At 43.6% G+C, this 22,362-nt stretch overlaps 2 protein-coding genes across 2 annotated transcripts in view; both read right to left on the bottom strand.

The window, feature by feature from the left end:
- LOC311056925 (parvalbumin beta-like) overlaps positions 1-22,362 on the bottom strand; it is a 523,075-nt gene that overhangs the window by 88,023 nt on the left and 412,690 nt on the right. The gene's annotated exons all lie outside the window — the stretch shown is intronic.
- Positions 915-5,642, bottom strand: LOC311056923 (E3 ubiquitin/ISG15 ligase TRIM25-like). Its single transcript, XM_084073774.1, has 2 exons — positions 5,614-5,642; positions 915-2,854 (listed from the first exon to the last, which is right to left on the bottom strand). Exon 2 carries the CDS (start codon positions 2,850-2,852, stop codon positions 1,257-1,259), a length of 1,596 nt encoding a protein of 531 aa, XP_083929900.1. The 5' UTR covers positions 2,853-2,854; positions 5,614-5,642; the 3' UTR covers positions 915-1,256.

The raw sequence follows: 22,362 nt of genomic DNA, 5'->3' as shown, positions 1-22,362 counted from the left end.
TAATGAACCATCCAGATATTTCAGGTCATCTAGGAAAGGTCTGCGTTCTATGTTTTGTGTAAAGCACATTGAATTGCCTTGTTGTTGAAATGTGCTATACACATAAAATAGCCTTGCCTTGACTCATCTGACGTTGAACCACCTACTTCCTGATGCCTTCCCTGCTTACTCCCTAAAAGCTCCTCACTGTGAGTTGTTATAAAGATACAGTTCAGGATCATGTATTTACCACAGACGCTATCAAAAATCACAAAGGGGAGGTAGGGGGTGTTGTCCGCTTAGCCTAGTTGTGTTATGACTGCCTGTGTTAGGAAGTTGTTGTATTTAATTTATGTTGTTTGTTTTTATGTTTATTTATTTTTTTATTTTTTATTATCTGTATTGTCTGTACTGTTGTGTTGTTGGTTTTGTCTGTTATGTTTTGTCATGTTTATTTGTTGGAAAAATAATAAATACTTGAATTACAAAAAAAAAAAAAAGAATGTTAATAGATGATGTTTAGACAGATGAATCCTAGTTTCTTTGAAGTACTAAAATGATTCCTTGGCACTTTATTTACAGTACATGACCATTTACTCTGTTATTTGTTGGGGGTTCATGACATTTACTCTGATCTTACACTTTTAAGTCACTCTGGACAAGAGCATCTGCTAAACGATTAAATTGTAATGATGGCACTTGTAACTCTTGGCGAGAGGTGGTGTTGCAATTGTCAGGTAATATTACTGGTAAGTATACTTTTACTCCAAGGAAAGGTTTACATTACTTTCATATTCAACATACAAGACCAAAAATGTCACTGTTCACAAAGAAGAGATGCAGTAAGTGAGAGGGAGAGAAAAGTCTCCCTCATGAGAAGAATAGTGGCCAGACCATTAGAAGTGTATTATATAAACAGCTTTTATTGCTGGCTTAGCAGGTGATTATCTGTTAATCATTATAGTAAGGATCAATACAATCATTAATTGTATGTAATGAATTAAAACAGAATAGTGCAATATAGTTATGATACATTACCATGATTTGGGGAGACCAGATTATCATTCCCTTCCTTATTTCTAAAGAAGTACCATTATACAGTAGTTGTTTGAAAATAGTTTTTTTTCTTTTGTAGCAGAGATGAAACAGTATCCCTCACCAAAATAGGAATCTACCATACTTTTCTAGTTTCCTTTATTTTCAGATCTGATCAGAATACATTTCAGTATATCATAATCCGGTTCCACTGATCAAATCATACAGATAACATTGTCATATCATAATGTTATATATGGTTCATTTCCAAACACTTTCTTTAAAACAAATCTGTGTTCCTGATGAAACCCAATGCTGAAACAGGCATTGCACAGGTCATAGTTACGACACAAAGGGCAGTGATGGTGGTATGTCGACGAAATGTCACACTCACAGGCGTCACATGTCACGGTTACATTGGAGTGATGCTCTAGGGAGGAGCGGGTATGTTCTTCATATTGTTTTGCCGGTGTCTGAAACCTTCCTCTTGATGTCTGTTGCGACGGTGGCTGTAGGGAGGGGGGCTTTATGGAGGGGGGCTGTATGGAGGGATGTTGTAGGGAGGAGCGGGCCCGTGGGCGGACTTGATGATGTTCTTCCAATCGTTTTGCCAGTGTCTGGAACATTCCTCTTGATGTCTGGACGGAGTGTGGCTGTAGGGAGGGGGGCTTTATGGAGGGGGGCTGTATGGAGAAGAAGGGCTCTGGGGAGGAGGGGGGCTGAGGGGAGGAACGGGCCTCTGGGGAGACTTGGCGATGGCGTTCTTCCATTTGTTTAATCAGTGCCTCCATCCCTTCATTTATGGTCTTCTCCATCTTAGTCACAGCTCCTCTCACAGTCCCTGCACACAGCTTATTGTCCATTAGGACTTTAGACCAGTCAGAACATGGTGGAGAGGTGGATGGTGATGGGAGGCTGTACATGAGGACTTGAAGGTGGTCTTCACTGTGTGAAATCTTATCACATTCCCTGCAAGTGATCTTTAGTTCAGCGATCTCCTTCTCAAGCTCTGTGCTTGACAGTTCAGCGTTCTGTTGTACTTCTTTCTGTTTCCTTTCGATCAACTCCAGTAGCTCAGCGTGTCTCTTCTGAATGGAGGCCACCAGAGCAGTGAGGACCTCTGTGCCATCTGCTGTCTCCTTCTCTGCCACCTCCTTGTTGAGTTCTGCTGACCGTCTGATCTTCTGGAGCTTTTGTTCCCTCTCTTGGATTTTTTGTTCAAGCTCTGTCTTTCCCTTCCCCATCTCCTTCTTTCTCTTTCCACTCTCGTCCTCCAAAGCAACAACATTGTGGCTCCTGTGGTCTGTTTGTGAGCACAGCATGCAAATGCACCTCTGCTCATCCCTGCAGAAGAGCTCCAATATCTTGTTGTGTTTCTTGCACATCCTGCTCTCCATGCTCCCCAGGGGTTCCACCAGCTGGTGGTTCTTGAGGGTCGCAACTCTGTGATGTGGTTCAAGGTGAGTCTCACAGTAAGAAGTCAAACAGACCAGGCAGGACTTGGCAGCTTTCAGCTTGGGGTCCATACACAAGTCACACAACATCTCCCGTGGAACATCGTCTTCTCTCTCTTGCTCTTCTTTCACCTGCACTGACTTCCTGAAGTGATCGGCCATCTCAGAGATGAAACAGTTGACACGAAGCTCAGGTCTTCTGTTGAACTTCTCCTTGCACATTGGACACTGGCAGAGTCCACTGGTAATGGAGTTCCAGCAGTCTGTGATGCAGGCCTTGCAGAAGTTGTGTCCACATGGAAGAGAGACGGGCTGGGTGAACACATCCAGACAGATGGAGCACAGGAACTGATCTTCAGAGAGGAGACTACCAGCTGTCGCCATGGCTGCAGAGGAAATGGAACAGCAGGACATTAAATGTTTCATGGTTTTATTTAATAACATTTTTCACTTCACTCACTACATCACCACTGAGTGGTGCAATGACCACATTGTTGACATGCCATAAAAGTTGCATACTGTTTGAGTGGGAAACAGTTATGATCTATTGCTTAAATGAGACAGCAATTTCCAATTAACAATACTATACGTATTGCTACTATAGCAGCCTCTAATATTGTGAAACAAAGTGTGTATAACTCACTCACTCACACGCACCCATCCGGCCGCCCTCCCGCCCGCCCGCCCGCCCGCCCACTCACTCACTCACTCACTCACTCACTCATATACTTGCAAACCTTAGAAATGGGAGTTTTTCTGCTTTGAACTCCTTGGCGTGTGGAGTCTGGTTCTTCTACTTCAGTGTATTTCCTCGTTCACATAAAACTAAGGGTGTTATCAAACCATCTCAAATGACTCACAGATGCATGACATACCAATCATAGCATTAATCTGACATGCACACGGCTTTCTTAAGCATCAACAAAAGTAGCAGGGCCGGATTTAAATCAGCAATAATAGTTGCAGCCAAAAAAGGGAAAGGTCACTGGGTTCAACGGCTAGCGGCCTGTAGCACTCACACCAGGGCGGAGACTCTATAGTCTATAGGCCCGCCTTTTTTTTTTTTTTTCTCTTATAATTTTTATCCCACGATTTTGTAACCCACATTTTTTCACCCAGTGCCAATTGCCTATGTAATCCTGGGCACTACCTACCCTCTGCCAGCCTAGGGAGAGCCCAAGCTGAAGCTCATGCCTCCTTCAATGCATGAGGAGCAAGCAGGCCGCTTCTTATCACCCGACAGGGGGGAGTTTCCCTGGTTGGACATAGCGCGTGGAAGGAACACGTTATTCCAACCAGTTCCCTTCTCCTCCATCAGGCGCCCCGGCTGACCAGGGGGAGGCAGTATAGTGACCAGGATTACTACATGTTTTTGTGAGGGTATTAACTACCCTGGGAGACACGGGGAGAACATGCAAACTCCACACAGAGTAGGCCCTTTCGCCAACCCCACCTAGGGTATGGGCGCTGATGACACGGAGGAGAGGACACGCCCCCAGCGCCCACAGCGTCCCCGGCGGGAATCGAACCCAGGACCTTCTTGCTGTGAGGCGACAGCGCTACCGACTGCGCCACCGTGCCCCCTTATAGGCCCGCCTTTTAACTGGTTAAAGAAAAAGTGATCATATCTCACCTATTTTAGCATCCCTGCACTGGCTCCCCAAAGAGTTTAGAATTGATTTAAAATGTTTACTCACTACATACAGTGGTGTAAAGTAACTAAGTATACTTACTCAAGTACTGTACTTAAGAACTTTTGCTTATTGGAGTATTTCCAATCTTCAGTACTTTTACTTCTACTCCACTACATCTCAGAGGTAAATATTGTACTTTTCTCCACTACAATTATTTGAAAACTGTAGTTACTGATTACTCTGTAGATTTTGATTATTATTACAAAACATACAATAACCACTTCAGCCCTATATATATTTCGGCTGTTTGAAAATAGCAGATCTACAAGCTCACAATGTGTCGCGATGCAACGCATTGTGAGCTCGTAGATCTGCTATTTAAAAAAAAAAACACATTTGAACTTATGAAATGGGACATTATGCACAATGAGTACTTTTACATTTGGTACTTTAAGTACATTTTGATACCAATACGTTCGGAATTTTACTCAAGTACATTTTGAAATCTGGACTTTTACTTTTAACAGAGTATTTCTGCATTGCAGTATTGATACTTTAACGTAAGTAAAACTTTTGAGTACTTTTTCCACCACTGACTACATATAAGACCAGGTTGGGTCAGGTTGGGTTGGAATCCCTTCTTAAAACCCACTTTTATAGATTAGCTTTTAATGCCTACTCCTTCTGATTTTAATCCACCTGCTCTGGTTTTCTTCTTTGTGTCATGCAGTTATTCATTTGCATTGTTCTTATTCACCTGCATGTTTAATCTATATTCACCTGCATGTTTAATCTATATTGACAAAAATTGATCCATAGACAACGTCATTGCAGAAATACTACACACGCCCCTCTCACACCCGGAGGGAGACAGGTCCTATGTCAGAATGCACTTTTCAGATATTGCCGCATGGAAAGTGGCTGCAGAGAACGGGAGGCATGCGTTAATCCGACAGACCTTTTCTCCGACTATGTGGCATCCGTGTGCGGTTAGGGTTAGGGTGCGGGTTTGGTTCGGGTTTAGTATTGAAACGTCGGAGCGCTGCGCTGTCGGAGGAATGCGCTGTCGGACTAACGTACTGCACCCGCAGAGAACCACTGGCACTAGGCTGCTAAAAATCTTCTTCACCTGAACAATTACGATTTACAATTTAGGCATTCAGCAGACACTCTTTATCCAGAGCAACTTACAAGTGTAGTGCCTCAGTAAACTAGGATCATGTAAACCAAGAACCTAAATAGCAAACACATAAATAACTAATTAAATAAATACATAAATAAATTCATTTATTAATTAATTAATTAATAAATATATAAATAAATACATTAATTCATTAATTAAATGAATTAATTCATTAATTAACTGAATAAACTGAAATAATATGTTATTAACTAATAAACATATTAAAAATGTATGTGCTTAAGTACAATATTCAAGTAAATGTACTTTGTTACTGTCCACTGCATAACCATAATTCAGATCAGGAAAATAAAAAAGTCAGACTCCTTACCTGTCAGAGTGTGAATGGTGATGTGTCTGTACAGCACAAAACTGCAGACAAACACATTTCCATAAATGCAGCTTGGGTATGAACCTCCTATCGCTCATAACCCTGCCTCCTTTTCATTCCAGTCAAATGCCAGAGAAGTCTGGCGGATCTCTACATCTCAGATGGCTCACAACTCCAAGTCATGTGAATAAACCAGATCTTCAAGATTCCAGAGATTTGTTTTGTTCAGGCAGACTGTGCTCACAACGTCCAACAAAAAAACAAGATATAAACGTAAGACAATGAACGTGTTAATAAGGGATAGATACATCTATCGTAATATACTGACAATGAATGCACAGTGTGCCTTTGGCTTAAATGTGTTTGTTGGTACATTATGTAACCCCACGTCCTATTGGTACATTATGGAACCCCACGTCCTATTGGTACATTATGGAACCCTACGACCTATTGGTACATTATGTAACAACGCCCACGTCTTATTGGTACATTATGGAACCCTACGTCCTAGTACATTATGGAACCCCGCCCACGTCCTATTGGTACATTATGGAACCCCACGTACTGCCTATTGTACATTATGGAACCCCACTTTGAATCCCTGTGACTAGTGATTGATACTTAACATGAACCGGAGGAACAGGAGCATTTTAATTGGCTAGTAGTGCAGATGAGAAGAACAGACAGCTTGTGCCCAATTGGCTAGTTGTTTTTGAGTGGTGCCAACCACTCCTACATTTGACTTTGTCCGTGTGTCCGTATGTCCGTCCGTCCCTATGTCCGTCCGTCCGTCCGTATGTCCGTCCGTATGTCCGTCCGTATATTTGAGCACGGCTGATTGGTCAAGCTTCACGTGTCACGTGACAACATATTGTTGCTGATTGTAACACAAGGATGCAACCAGTTACACTTTCAAAGGCACCACTCTCTTCACACTGGGTGTGATTTTTATCTTTATCCTTAGCAGTAGTCTGAGTTATTTCCTGTGTCATGTCCAAACTGTACAACCGAATTTGCTTGCACTCGATTGAAAAAAAAAAACCTTAAAGGGATAGTTCACCCAAAAAAACTTTTTTTTCCCTATGGATTAGTCACCCCATGGAGATTTGAATTCATGGATATTTATTTAGTTTTTGTCACATTCCTAAGCCAATAATTTGATGACCAGCGGACCGGTAGGCAGCGGTTCTGGTAGGAGACACAAAGGACACTCTTTGTGTCTCCTAGCAGAACCGCTGCCGGTCATCAAATTATTGGCTTAGGAATGCGACAAAAACTCTAAAACGTTTCCACAAATTAAAGTTTCCATCGGGTGACTAATAGATATAAAACAGGTCATTTTGGGGGTGAACTACTCCTTTAAAGTAACCAGCATTCCTGATAGGCCAACCCAAACCCACGGACTTTGAGGATTGGCCACGCTCCGTGTGACATTCTTGCCACTGTACCAATATAACTGGCTGTGTGTGCAGTAGGACTGCATTATTGTACAGAGCAGTGAGTGGGATTCAGTGAATCCACTGTAGGTGTTCTGCCATTTCGGTGTGAAATGATCCGCTGGACATTATATCTGAAAGGCCCAAAGGGGGGTCATGCTGTTGTGGCCATGGGCCACAAGGTCTATTACTTTGGAGGGTACTGTGACAGGGAGTCCTACAACTATGGCGAGATTGTCGTCCACATCTTCAACACAGTGTCTTTGTGCTGGTTGAAGTTGCCCCCTGTGTCAAACGGAATGGGAGAATATCCCCTCGAGGTTCCCTGCATTCGCTGTAGACACACAGCCGTGCTGATAGAGAATATCATCTACATCTGGGGGGGCATCACTAAGAAAAGGGAGTGCTCCGACATGCTTTATGGGTTCCATGTTGACACCCACAGATGGTTCAAGCCCACGATTTCTGGGAACGTTCCGTTGGCGAGGATCAACCACTCAGCCTGCGTCTTGGAGAAGGTCATGTATATCTACGGGGGATACAGCCATCTGACTGGACGCACTAATGACATCCACAAGTTGGACACTGTGACAATGGTCTGGTCTTTGATTAAAACCAGAGGCACTCCGTCACCTGCTTCATCCTGCCACTCGGCCACAATGATTGAGACAAGGATGTTTGTATTTGGGGGCCTAGGGGACCATTACTACCACTACAACAACATCAGTGTGTTTGACACAGAGACCAACTGCTGGCTGAGCACGTCTCCTGCACTGCTTCTTCCAGAGGGACGCGCATTTCATTCAGCCTTTGCCTACAATGGAGAGCTGTACATATTTGGTGGCGTAAACCTATGTCTGCGCCGGGAATTCAACGATCTCTGGAAATTTAATCCAGATGCCTTCTCCTGGAAGAAGGTTGAGCCCGAGGGGAAAGGCCCATGTTTATCGATGTCTAATTTTAGGATGTGCTGCTGCATGGTGGGAGATCGTATCATCCTTTTCAGAGGATACAGATACAAATCGTTTCCCGTGGATGTCGGAGAATACAAAAGATACACGCCCGCCGATGACCTGTACGTCTTGGACCTAAGTCCTAGTCTGAAGACATTATGTAAGCTAGCGGTCATTCGGTACGGTCTGGAGCAGTCAGGACTCCCAAACGACATCAGGTGGGAACTGGCAGCCATGACTGCCAACAGCAACAGGAAGAATAACATGAGCATGTTGAGGATGAGGATGTTGAAGATCTTGAGAGCTCTGACCTGTACATCTCAGGCTTGAGTCCTAGGCTGAAGGTGTTGTGCAAACTAACACTTGAGAGAGCCCAGTTACGTTACTGTGACCATCATTATTATTATTATTATTATTATAACTTATTTGTTACAGCGTGACTCTGAAATAGGTTGCAGTTTATAAGAGGGTCTGTGTGTGTGTCCAGAGCTAATCTCACACTTGTGTACATTGTCTAACGCAGAATCCCTCAGACACGTTCTATACCTTTTGAAAACAACGATTACTTTGATTTACAATGGAAGTCAACAGGGCTCAGATTCTCCAAACATGGGCACGGATTATGTCATCGGCTAGAATACGGTGGTCAAATCGTCTGAAACCATGCCCAAATATGGAATCATACATCATAGATACATCATAGACAACTAGGATCATAGACTGGCCACATGAAGTCTGAGATCCACATGAAATGCTGTTGTTGGACCCAGCCTTATGTTTTTGTTGTGTTTATTTCATGCTTTTCTCCCTCAAAACCTTAGCATTCTCTAGCTCCACCATACTTTCGCCTAGAAGCTCTGTTCAGACTTCAAAATGTATGTCCCCTTCAGGAATAGCTGGGAGTTTTTCCTGAAATCTTTGATACTTTTTTTGATATATCTAACTTTTAGTTGTTTTGATTTAAGGCATTAATGGGTAACTATGGCTTTAAATCAACAATGTACCAGCTTGGAGAGTTAGAGAATGGAACATTACACAGCTAGCTATTTGTTTTTTCGTCTCTAGCTCTGCCTTACTTTCACCTTGATGCTTCGTTCGGTTTGTCTCCTTTGCGAAAATACAGTAGGGGACCATTCTGATTTGTTTCATACTTTGTATTTCAGGCTATGAACTCTGTCATGTTGGCTGCGTCCTCCACCTCAACAGCGCAACTTGGGAGAGTTCGGTTAAGGATGATCAATTTTAGGGACATTGGAGGACACTCCTTTACGAGTTCCTTCCTCCGAGCCCACTCTCCAGAGTCAGAGAACAAGAAGAATTTGTGGCCACTCATTCCGGTGGCCACAAATTGCTTTACTGCCCAGTGGGTCATGGAAATTATCCCCCCTTCTCCACGGGCAGCCGTGGCCTTTTCCGCTGAGACGTGAGTTTTTGTCTTGGGCGGGAAGGAACATTTTCTATCCCGATCCGCTCTGTGTCTCTGGGCAAGGCCTAAGAGAGCTTCTGGCTGAATTCGGTACTGGAACATTTCCTTCTTCTGGGTTGCGAGTGACACATGGTTATTAGTTTCTTGGGAGGTCCGACCAATTGTTGCTTCAGGGGTCAGAACCTTACAAGGGTAGGCTCATGAGGGTGCATCATTTTTCCCGTTAGGTGGAACAGGTTTCTCTATGTTATAGGATGTATTCCACAAGGAAATGTATCTCTGGTCGACGGGTTGTATGTGCCTGCACTTTTCTTAGGCACATTCAGGTTTTCAGCATGAACTCCGAGCGGGACACTCCTTTTTGGAAGATTTCCCTACTAAGGGGATCTCCACAGCTGGCAGGTGGCAGTCTTGGGGCACAATTAAAGGGGTTTCCGGCTTTGTGAATCATGAGTAAGGTCACACATCAAAGGTCACACAACAAGAAACCTGTTCGGGGTACAAATGACAACATGGAGCTGTGCCACCCCTTATAGAGGGATAAGTGACGTCATCACGTCTTGTGGTCACAAGTTTTCAACGCCTGCCAATCAGAGCATTGACCGGAACTTCCAATTGCTCTCACAATCACCAGGGGGCGTTGCTTAACCACGATGAGTGACCTTACTTAGGATTACATATCCTAATATACAATTGAGAGTGCCGGGCATGGGCGACGGTCGGCCATTGAAATGTGTCCATCTCCACAACCGTACATCACTGCCCTTTCGCTCGTGCACAAAAAGGTAATCATAGCTGCTTTTTCCTTCTTTCAACGTTGTGTGCGTACGTCCTGTGTGTGTGTGCGTGTGTGTTTGTTACTGTGCCTTTGTACTTTCGCGGTTTGTCCGTGTGGTCTTCTACACCGACGTTCGGGATCAGTGTTGCCAGATTGTGTGCGAGAAACAAGCAACCAGGTTTATGAAAACAAGCCCAAAAGAAGCGAGCCCTTCATTTCTAGTGTAATACGTAATACTTTTTGTGTTATCCTTTTGGCAAAACCTTTGACTGTACTACCTGTACTGTTAGCAAACATGTTAATGATAATTGAATCAATCAATCATACGTAGTTTCCACATGGAGTTGACATGGTTCACATTCTGTCATCAACATGGTATGCAATTGGTACACCTCCATTCAAGCTGCAAAATATGACGCCGAAGAGGGCAGTCACTAGAAACACACAGCCAGCAAAACCATTGTTTTACTATGGCCCTACGGTCCTATGGTCCTATGGTCTTGTGTTTTTAGATGCACATTCAAGTTAAAATATAAGGGAACATAGGGCTGAGGGAACATAGGGTTGGGACATAGACATGCTCCCTGGGGCTTACTTTGCTGTACCTGCAGGTGCCTCAGCTACTCATGGCATAATGTTGAACCATAACTCTCATCCCCACTGCATATTCCGCTGATCCAGTTCTCTGCTTACTGCCAAGTGCCTTGAAGCATCCAGGCATGTTAAGCAATCATTAGCATACTGTACATATCTGGCTGAGTCAAGTTACGTGTATGTGTGTGCACGCGCATGTGTGTGTGTGTGTGTGTGTGTGTGTGTGTGTGTGTGTGTGTGTGTGTGTGTGTGTGTGTGTGTGTGTGTGTGTGTGTGTGTGTGTGTGTGTGTGTGTGTGTTGATGTGTTTTGATTCATAGTGACAGTCTGTGTTGTTGCTCCACTGAGTGTTGTGAGTTTAATGACTGTTCCTGTTTACATCACAGCTTTATTACATTGACTTAATGAGGCTAACCATCATCCTGGGTAGACCCAGACCCAGAGAGAGAGAGAGAGAGAGTTACGGCACACTTTGATCTCGCCGCTAAGCGGGCCGCTATGGGCTATAGTTCCAAACATTGGAACTTCCTCATGCATTCCATTCTTTCAATGGGAGTCAACGCTAGTGTCGTCACTCTCATATTAGATCACGCTGGGTAGACCCAATGTCAGAATTGAATGAACACTTTAAAAAAGTTTGTCCTAAACCATTAACCACTTAAACCCCATATCGTTGAGCGGAGTCCCTCAGGGCTTTAGACTAGTGTATTTTTCTGTGTTCTGTTATTGTGTCGGAAGCTTTAGCTGAAAATAGCCGATCGACAAGCTCACAACGCGTCTTAGCGCGATGCGTTGTGAGCTTGCTGTTTGGCTATTTTCTGCTAAAGCTTTCCCCACAATACAGATGCTGGGGTTTAAGTGCTTAACTCTTTAACTGCCAGAGTAATTGTGCAATAGTGGTACACCACTGCCAGCAAAAACGAGCGATGTTACCAACCTTGGGAAATCCTGGAATACTTTCCGTGATCTCTGTCCTCCCGGCGATCGCCTCATTATACGCACGGGGGTCTCGGGAAATTATCCGGTCGTGGTAATCCGTTAATAGACGTGGCCTATTCAACGTGGCTTGTTTTTGCCATAAAGCAACAGGAACGGAGATAAAGACATTTTCCGGAAATAGACAGGAAGTAAACGAGAGTTTACGTTTTTGCAGTGAAAGCATCATTCATAGGATTGCGAACAGCGCCATCTAATGGAAAACCACTGAAAACACAAATCTCGTCAATCTCGTCAGTGGCCTTGGCAGGATAAGGCAAAGAGTTAAGGGGTTAACCACTTTACCTATTCTGGGGGCGAACATTCAGTGAAAACAGCAGACAATGTGACATAGTGAGCTTAAATGCCTAAGGGAGGTATGTGGGGGGTGGTACATTAATGAATGAGGGCAGCATACACACACATACTCCCTTAAGTATCAGGGGTATGCCTGAGGGATACCCTCCCAAAATCATTGCTTTTCACCCAGTGTAAATTGTAACTAGATAGATAGAAAGAAAGAAAGAAAGAAAAAGAAACAAGTCCATCTCTCTCTGTCTCTCTGCTGGTCACAATGCAAGTCCATCTGTCTTTCTCTCTCTGCCAGGGACAATGCAAAGCTTCAAAAACTATTAGTGACAATGATCTCCTTGTAAGGAAAATCAGTGGAGCATTAACGATAACTTTACCACAACATTAATTTCAGCGGGTGACATATTCATTTCTGCAGGAGTCAAAGGTTCAGTCTGAATTATTAAATGTCGTCCTTCTCCTGCCAACTGAACAGGACCGTTGGTGCTGACAATGGGTGGGAAAACGAATATTATGGACATTCACTTGACACAGAGTCCATTATGTTTTCATGAGGTGACATTATTTCATGCCAAATTACTTAAAAGGCGCCAGCCGGTTTCCATCACAATCGGATACAAGGTTTAGGCAGTGTATCATTTAAAACATATTTAAATACAGGGTTTACGTAAAAGGTGCCATCCGCTTCTGCAAGTGACTTTGCATGTTTGTATGTGTGTATGTTGCACAAACACCTGCAACTGATTAGAACACAAACAGGACCGCAGCACCACTTAAGAGGACAATAAGTGAGGATAAGGTAGTAGGAGGTCAGCAATAAGGGAGCATAAGGCAGTAGGGAGTCAGTAATAAGGGAGCATAAGGCAGTAGGGAGTCCACAGTGTGTGTGTGTGTGTGTGTGTGTGTGTGTGTGTGTGTGTGTGTGTGTGTGTGTGTGTGTGTGTGTGTGTGTGTGTGTATGTGTGTGTGTGTGTGTGTGTGTGTGTGTGTGTGTGTTGCTGACACAATTGGCTTGTTACACAGGAGCCTTCGTTGCCTTTCCTGGTGTTAAACATCCTGTCTAACATCCATTGATGTTAGATACATTGCAAGTATTAACACTGTTTTTTCTCCAGTGTGGATAGCCTACACTGGTGTCTCTTCAGACTACCTGACTGACAGAAACTCTTGTCACACTGTTTACAGTGGAAAGTTTTTTTTCTCAAATCAAGACTGAGGACAATCTCACAGCTTTACATTTTTAAACGTCAGGTTATGGCTCATGTATACAGTATATACTCCATCGTGTGACGGTGTACAGAAAATAGCACATCTATGTCACGAACAGGTCATACTGTGTAACCTTATATATCTCTCTCTCATTAATTCTCCACACTCAGCACAGGTTAAATGGTAAAAGGTGCATTTATATAGCGCTTCTATCCGAAGCGCTTTACATTGATTGTGCCATTAACCCATTCACACACAGATGGTGGAGGAAACCATGCAAGGCACCAACCTGCTCATCAGGAGCAATTAGGGGTTCAGCGTCTTGCTCAAGGACACTTCGACACTAACTCTAGGTGAGCGCCCCAGCCCGGAATCGAACTGGGAACCTTGCGGTTTTCCAGTTCACTCTACCCGGCCACTCTACTCCTGAGCCACTGCCGCCAGGTTACAGGTACAGTTCATTCACCTTATTCATTAATGCATGTTCTAGATGGGAGCTCTTGTCCTGTACAGTTTAACATTGAGACAAGGACCTTCAAATAGCATAGGTATAAAATAGGGCTAAACTTGTTAATGTATGTTTCATAATGTAATAATTTATACTCACTACTCACTAAAGTTTTCAAATAATTGTAGTGGAGTAGAAGTAAAAGTATAGACAATTTGTGTGTTGTAAACATACCTCAATATTGTACTTAATTAAGTACAGTTAGTTACTTTACACCACTGGATGTGACACAGAAAGGTTATGAATGGACTGTCCGGAGCTTGATTCAGGTGGATTGCATCATCATTGTAGCAGTGTGACTTTGAGACTAGCGGCCCAGCGTTCTCCTCCTCATGTGACAGGCTGATGAGATGGTAGCATGGAGGCTGAGAGAGAAAGGTTAGGGCTTCTAATTAGTAGCGGAGCGTCAGGGAGCTGATTCAGGCTAATGTGAGGAATGAATGTCACTGAGACTCCCAACCAGGGCCCTCCAGCAATGAACATACAGTTTAGGCAGGAAGTGTACGAGTGCATTCATTTGTGTTTCTTATTAGTTGACATTCTTGTCAGCAGTAAAACATGCATTAACACATTCTCTGCCAGGTATTAATTGATTAATTCTTCCACCTCTGCCAGCGTTTTTACCTTATTTTGACGATCCACGGAGAGCCAGGAAAGCCACGATGTGAACATGGATGTAAACAAAGGCTGTCTGGGGGAGGGTCTCATCTATCCACCGGAATAAAAACATTTTTACTGCGATCGTCCATTCTATTGTTATCGGCATTTGAATATGGCTCATTTTCACCAAAAAACACAGTCTGGGAGAAGAAATCCGAGCTAGATGTGTTTTTCTAGGGAACCGCCTTCCATTTCGACATCCCGCCATTCCGACTACGTGGCTTCCGCGTGCTGTTAGCAACACTAGATTTTCAGGCCGCAACGCGTCCTCCTTATGTTGTGGTGAAGAAGTATGGCCATTTGAGGTGTTAAACACTGCTATAACACTGCTGCCAAGCAGCGATGCACTTGCAGCACCCAGGTCCACTGTCATACCTGTGTGACTTCCGGGTTGCTCCATTGAACTCCACACCCCTCACGAGAGTGTGTGGGTGAAGTTCCAAGGCAATCCGACAAACCGTAAGTAGGAAGGAAAAACGGAAGTGGTCATTTTTATGAAATTGTAAGTCTGTGGGACCCCCCAGCAGGTTTTGGGGCATGTAGCATGCTGGTAACTGAGGGGGCGGGCATCAGCAAATTACGGCCCGTCCCTATTGGCCGTCTAAGAGCACCTATCAAGTCTGGGGCCTTTAGCATGCTGGGAACTGGAGTTGTGGCTGTTCAAATCCCAGCCAATAGGAGCACAGAGGGGGGCGGGACTTAAGCAATTACGGCCCGTCCCTATTGGCTTTGTAAGAGCACCTACCACGTTTAGGGCCTTTAGCATGCTGGGAACTGGAGTTATGGCTGTTTAAACCTCAGCCAATTGGAGCACAGCAATGGTGCGCCTGTGGCACCCAGGAGCCAATGGATGGGCCCCTAGGTGCCACACGTGGTCCCTGGTGTGGCCATTCTGATGGCAGACCCCTGACCAGTGTTGGTACCAAGTTTTAATTTTAATTTAGGATAATTGGTAATAATGCATTCTTCCCCACGCGCAACTGCTTTGAGCTCTAGATTGTCTACAAACCACAGCCCTATGCGGCTAGTTTGCGCGTATAGTTGTGTTGATTTTAAAATCAGGATTGTCTAGCGCTCTGGAAGCGCCAAGCTATCTTCCCCACAGACTTTGAACTCCAACTTAATACCAGCTTTGAGCTCATCGTATCTGTTGCGCTGGCACAAATTGACAGCAAAATAGCAAAAACAGCAGATCTATAAGCTCACAGCGCATCACAATATAATGCTAACGTAACTCCTTTATTGGCAGTGGTGGTAAAAGTACTCACCATTTTCATTAAAGTAAAAGTATCAATACCACAATGTAAATACTCTGTTACAAGTAAAAGTCCAGAATTCAAAATGCACTTAAAGACGGGGTGCCGTGATTTTCAGTGATCCCCCACCCCCCCCCCAAAACATAACCATCAGGTATTATGGTTATACTAGGAGGAAGATTATTTTCATGAAAGTGTACAGAAAGTGTTAAAATTATGTTTTTATGTGGACACGCCTCCAGTTCATTAAGTATACCTGGTTCTCACCTTAGCACCTCCTCCACCACCTTAGCACCACCCACCTGTCCTAGTCCCTCCTCCTCCTCCTCATGCCCACACCTGTTGTGTTATGATAAGGAGGGGGAGGGTATAATTTTACTGTGTCATTAAAGTGCTGTTTTTCTATTGGCACGTTTGACCCACAAGGTTTCAGCCTCCAGGAAGAAACTCAAAATAGTCAGAGAAGACATAAAACACCATAAAAACACCACCACAGGGCTTAATGGAGTTCTATCAACCTAATAGACACATGAAAAACAGAAAAAGTGCAAAACCATTGCACCACCTCTTTAAGTATCTTTGTTATAGTTAGTGTTTTACTTTACAGTTGGGTTCCTTTCATATTGAAGTAATGCATCTTCCTCGTTTCTTAGGTTATTACTTTACACTTTTATTTTGTAGTGCTTCCTGGTTGCTCTAGTTAACTGGTACCTGTCTTGTCTAACCAGTCTTGTGATTTGCCAGTGTGTCCCACCTGTGTCCTCTTAGTCCCCGAGCCTATCCCAGTGTTGATTGTCAGTTGAGTTCACCTGTGTCTAGTTAGCCCTTGTCTATTTATACTCCCCTGTGACAACATATTTCTGTGTGTTTGGTGTATGTAGTGACTGTGTTCAGTCCTGGTTACTAGTGCATCATTGCATTCTAGAGCTGGAATTCCCGGTGTTGGTCAACAGAAGATATGTTGTTCAGTGTATATGAAGCACAGTGCTGTGGTCAACATAAGACATAATGTTCAGTGTAAATGAAGCACAGTGTTGTGGTCAACAGAAGACAATGTTCAGTGTAAATGAAGCACAGTGTTGTGGTCACCAGAAAAAAACAATGTTCAGTGTAAATGAAGCATGGTGTTGTGGCCAGCAGAAAACATAATGACAGAGGAGGATAGTTGTAGTAAGTCAGTGACGTAGCCCCCCGGAGCAGCAGCCATAGATCACCACCATCCATCTCACTCTGCTAGTGAAACTCTATATACACTATTGATACATAAAAATGTCCTTTATGAATGTCACCAAAGGTCAAAAAGCAATAATTCACTAGAGAAATGAGGGCTGCGTCTTGGCAGGACAGAGTGAAGTAATATTAGTAGTATGTACACATAGGGGGAGGGACTTGCACTCTTCTTCATTACGTTCATTGTTGCTTTATGTAAAAATGTTTAAGAAGTCAAACTCTTTCCCTGCAAAACACCAGACCCATTGTTCATTTAGTTATTCTGCTTTTGATCTAAAATTAGGGTTTTAATCTTTTCACTGGAGCATTTTTTTTTGTATAATCCTTCACAACTAAATTAATGTTGACCACTAACTAAATTAAAAGGAATCAAACTATAATAAACTACAACTATAATAAATTACAACAAAAATAAACAACGCTCGTATGACCTAGAATCTCACACCAAACAAATACATTGTGGAAAAGGAAAAATACACAAATAAATAGCTTTAAGAAGATAAACCACATTCAGAAGTAGTACTTAAAATGAACAACAAAATAAAACCAATACAAATGTCAAACTATAATTAGTCCCAGACTCTTCCAGTGGACGAATAACTATGTAGCCTACTGTACATTAATGAGAGAGATGACATTTTGTATTTGATTTAGCTGGAACCTTGGGAGAGAGAGGGGAATATTAATAATATATTATTACTACATTGTGTTAGTCATGCTTACAGTGTGCATTGAAATGATGACCATACTTGTGTCTGTAGTATTTCAATGTCTAGGTCCATCTTTCTGATCTTCCTCCTTATGATCTCTACATCCAGTGCCAGCATTTTCTTCTCCTTCTCAATTATCTTCTCCTCCTCAATTTGGACATCAGCCAACTCTATTTGTTTTCTCAAATGAGTGGCATATAGACTTCTGACAGTCTCTGAAGTCTGTTAAACATATAAATTAGCACAGCAGCAGGAATTGTGCATTGGGGGTGAATGTCCTTAAGTTAATACTCACTGCATTGCCAGGCTGGCTCTCAGGCTGGCTGTGTCCATCTTCTGCAAGTTGGTTCCTGTTAGGAAATTGTATTTTCTATGACAACCACATCACTGACTTCTTAGCCAATATTTACTAAATTAGTAGGCCTATTTATTGTACAGATGATTGACATGATACCTCCACCACCGACACAGTCTCCTCATCATCTGCCTCGGCCTCCTCTTTCTAGCGACACATTATTTGTCCCACTCAATTCTGTACTTCTGCTTTCTCTTTGGTTTTTTCTTTGGCGGAGGAGGAAGAAAGTTTACTTCTTCTAACTCTGAGCAGGTCGATTTCTCGCTGTCGTCCATGTTTCGTTGTGTTGTTGTGGTTTGAATGGGAAGGTGAGGAGAAGCTTATAAGCAGCAGAGCCAATCACCATGAAGTATCGTATCTTAGCAACCAAAAACTGCTTCTCATTGGTCCTGTCATGAGTACCGACAATGAGCTGAGCCTAGCGTATTTCCAGACCTGCTCTTTGATCCCATAGCTGCGCTGCCTGCCTGCCTCTCGTTGTGTGTGTGTGTGTGTGTGTGTGTGTGAGAAATACTCTCTCTCATAAATCGCGCTGTCATTCCACGACCCCAAAATACGGAATATAGTGCGTCCCGTAACAGTTCAATACGGAACACATATTTTTGTTTCCAAAAAAGGAACGATTCCGTATTTTACGAGACGGTTGGTAACCGTGTGTGTGTGTGTGTGTGTGTGTGTGTGTGTGTGTGTGTGTGAGAGACTATTACAGGACTCTAAATTGTTCTATTCCAGTAGAAATGGCTGTTTTAAAGGTGGAACCCTGCTATTTCTCCCTCTCTCTCACATACAGACAAATTCACCCCCCACGCGCACACACAGAGATGATACCTTGATGGAGTCTCTTGTGCACAATAGAATATAAGGCACCAAACTTGATCACAAATAGGCCTAATATACTACTTCAAATGCTCATCTACATATCAATGATTCAGTCAATTTGCAGTACAACAGATTTATTCATCGTATTATATGATATGTTCAAGTTCACAAAGTCAAAACAGGCCTTTTATTAACATGTATGTTGTGCCTGTATAAACTCTATACAAACATACACATGAAGAAATACAGGTCTTTTAACATGTCTGTACAAAATGCTCCTTAGACTTGCAGCACAGGCACAGATTGTTTGCCATCCGGTAGTCTCTCTCGGACTTGCTAATGGAGGATTGAGTCCGGACCCAGGGTGGGGGCGGGTCTGTGGCGCAGGCTACGTCCCGGGTGGATCAGTGCCCGTGGCTGCATCCTTTTTCTCGGGCGGTCTGGCCGTCATGTTCGCCACCAGCGCGCTGTTGCGTGCAGTGGCTGACAGCAGATACCCTAGTTTGAAGGGAAACAAAGCACAGGATACAGGTCAAATACAAGGTCTGAAGAGGAATTTAAAACCAATAAATAATTAAGCCCATGGTCCTTTGTACTAGCTAATGACAAGCATAAACACCAAACAATTTACTTCCATGTAGTGTTTTCTCATAAATAAAGTGCATCATCTCATCTCATAGAAAACAAAATATATATAGGCCCACCTATGCTCCCAGTGTGGATCTTTAGCTCACTGGTGAGCTTGGTAACGTCGTCCTGTAGGTTGAGTAGCTTGTTGACCACCGGCTCCAAATCCAAGTTAGCCGCCATTATACGTGTGTGTTATCTAGCTGGAGAAGGACAGAGAACGCACTTGATAACCACTGGCCCTTCAATAGACATGCACGGATTAATTAGTTGCAGCTGCGTTACACAGGTGAATCCAATCTCATCAATGGGCAGTGGTGTAAAGTAAATAAGTACATTTACTCAAGTACTGGCGCACTTTGAGGTATTTTTTACTTTACTGACTATTTCCAATTTTCAGTACTTTTATTCCACTCTCAAAGGAAAATATTGTACTTTTACTAGCTACAATTATTTGAAAACTTTGGTTAGTTTGTAGATTTTGATTACAAAACATGTCCCTTTCAGCCTTAAACTTTGGCTATTTGAAAATAGCCGATCTGCAAGCTTGTAGATCTGCTATTTCAAAAGGTTTTTAGACATTTGAAAACTTGTGACAAGATGTACTTTCTACTTTAAGTACATTTTGATACCAATATTGTACTTTTACTCAAATACATTTTGATACCAGAATTTTACTTGCAAGTATTGATACTTTTACTTAATTAAAACATTTAACACTTTTTATGGGATACTTTTTATCCCAATAAAAAATAGAAAAAGCCAGGCGCGCTGGAAGTCCTTACCTAGGGGGCTGTGCATGGGGGGGGGGGGGGGGGGGGGGGTGTTTGGGGGGTTTTCTGTTTTTTTCCCCACACAAAAGACAGAAAGACAGCGCAAACACCAGGTTGAAGTTCATCCATGACCGTAACAGACCGCTATGATCCATGGCTGGCATTTGTTTTCATGAGACCAGAGACCGCATGGCTCATTTGCATATCCACGTGAATATACGCGTATGCAAATTAGCCATGCGGTCTTCCCAAAATTGTACAACAATGAGCACAATGACAAGTCCACAGCAGCCTGAAAAAACAACTGCACACTGAAGAGAAACGATGATTTAATATTACAGTCATGTTAATTATGATTCAATACGCACGCTATTGGGGTGGGGTCTGGAGTGAGGAGGATGGGGTGTTGTATGTGGCGTTGTTAGTCGCACGCCTTTTTTTTAACCCCCCACCACCAGACCTCCCAGGAGCATGTTTGAGATAGTCTCCTATGATAGCCGTGATGTCGCTCGCAGTCGCTGTTCTGTCCCACCGGTTCACTGCCTCTGAAATTGTAAATAATTAACACACCGTCAGAAATGCAAAACATCACTTAAGAAAAAGAAGATATATCATAATAACCATTGTAATTACCTATAACAGCAGGGAAGAGAGCCGTGGGACCAAACGCCATCTTCATCCCAATCCCCCTCATGTTCATGCCCGCCATCCAACTAGTGAAATAACCCAGCCCGAGTCAGAAAACAAAGACAGCAGCATCCGCTTTGTAACCCCAAGGCTACGCAAAGTGTGTTACATACAGTATGCCAGCATCAATTAAAGGTGATGGGCCATGTTGGTGGTCTGGATAAAGGAGCTGGCTGAACTTGGCATCAGTCCTCGGCTCATGGACACCTATGGACAGGAAGGATTGTACGTTACCTGATCTTGCTACATTTTCAACACAACGCTCACATCCATGGATTTTTTCAGGAAGGCCTTGGCAGGTGCATCACAAAGAAATGCCCTCACCCTGAATGTGTGCACTGTGTCTTTGTGTGTAATGCCACTGTTCAGGAGATCTTTAAGCTCTGCCACAAAGTCCATGTCACGGTGTGAGTCAAGTGAGTGTAGGACCAAAATGCAAGGATGAGAGGCAGAGGCAGGGAAAGTCAGGTTCAAGTGTTGAATGGTACCAAAACAGGAGGAGCAGGCAAAACCAAAGTCCAGGTACAGGCTAAAGCTGTCCACAGACCGGACCGATTTGCGGCCGATTCGGCGGTCGGGAAGCGTCGTATATAGTCGGCCAGTCGGTTAGGGGTCCGTCGGGGGTCCTTCGGGACCTTTTCGGCCGACCCAGTGCCGACCGGACATGTCGGGTCGGCCCCGACTAGAGTAGCCATGTGGCAGAGAAGTAGTGTCAACAACAGGCAGCGAGTGCTATCTATCAGTGTTGCCAGATTATGTGAGAGAAACAAGCGACCATGTCTATGAAAACCTACATTCACTGTTTCTCATTGTTGCTCCCAGAGAGAGATTGATTGATTGTCTCCGCCAGGCCGAAGGCATGGCGAGAGAGTATGTTTTACCCTCTGTCCGTCCGTCCGTCCGTCCGTCCGTCCGTCCTTCTGTCTGTGACCAGCTAATCTCCGCCACCGTTGGCCCGGTCGTTGTGAAACTGTGCACACACACTCCCTGGATGCCACAGCAGAACCTCTGCCCCACATTTTTTAGATCAGCCTGTCATAGCGCCACCATGGGGCCGACTTTTGCAAAACACATTTTTGGATATTACTCCTACAGATTTTGTCCAAAAAACACGCACATCAGTACACAGTATCTCTATAGTCATGTGATCAACAGGGATCTGTCCGATTTTCGAGATTCCATCCTGATTGGCTAAGATTGCCTCCCAAAGTTTGCAGGATTGCTCCGTTTTGAACACAATGCCTCAAATCATGAACGCAGCTTGCAATTTCCGTGAAATTTCACACGCACATTCCCACTAGGCCGAGGAAGAAAATGGCACATTTAAATCAGCCTCATGGTGGCGCTATAACAGGCCAATTTGCGTTTTTAACTATAACTGCACCGATCTGCCAGAAACTTTGCACGCACACTCTCTAGAGGCCAAGGAAAAACATCTGCGC

Source organism: Gymnoscopelus microlampas (genome assembly GCF_963454915.1).
Source record: "Gymnoscopelus microlampas genome assembly, chromosome: 12".
Classification (NCBI taxonomy): Eukaryota; Metazoa; Chordata; class Actinopteri; order Myctophiformes; family Myctophidae; genus Gymnoscopelus; species Gymnoscopelus microlampas.
This window is presented reverse-complemented; position numbering and strand designations above follow the sequence as displayed.

What these genes read in the sequence shown, in the direction of transcription:
- LOC311056923 (XM_084073774.1), bottom strand. Translation starts at nt 2,852, where the DNA reads ATGGCGACAGCTGGTAGTCTCCTCTCTGAAGATCAGTTCCTGTGCTCC.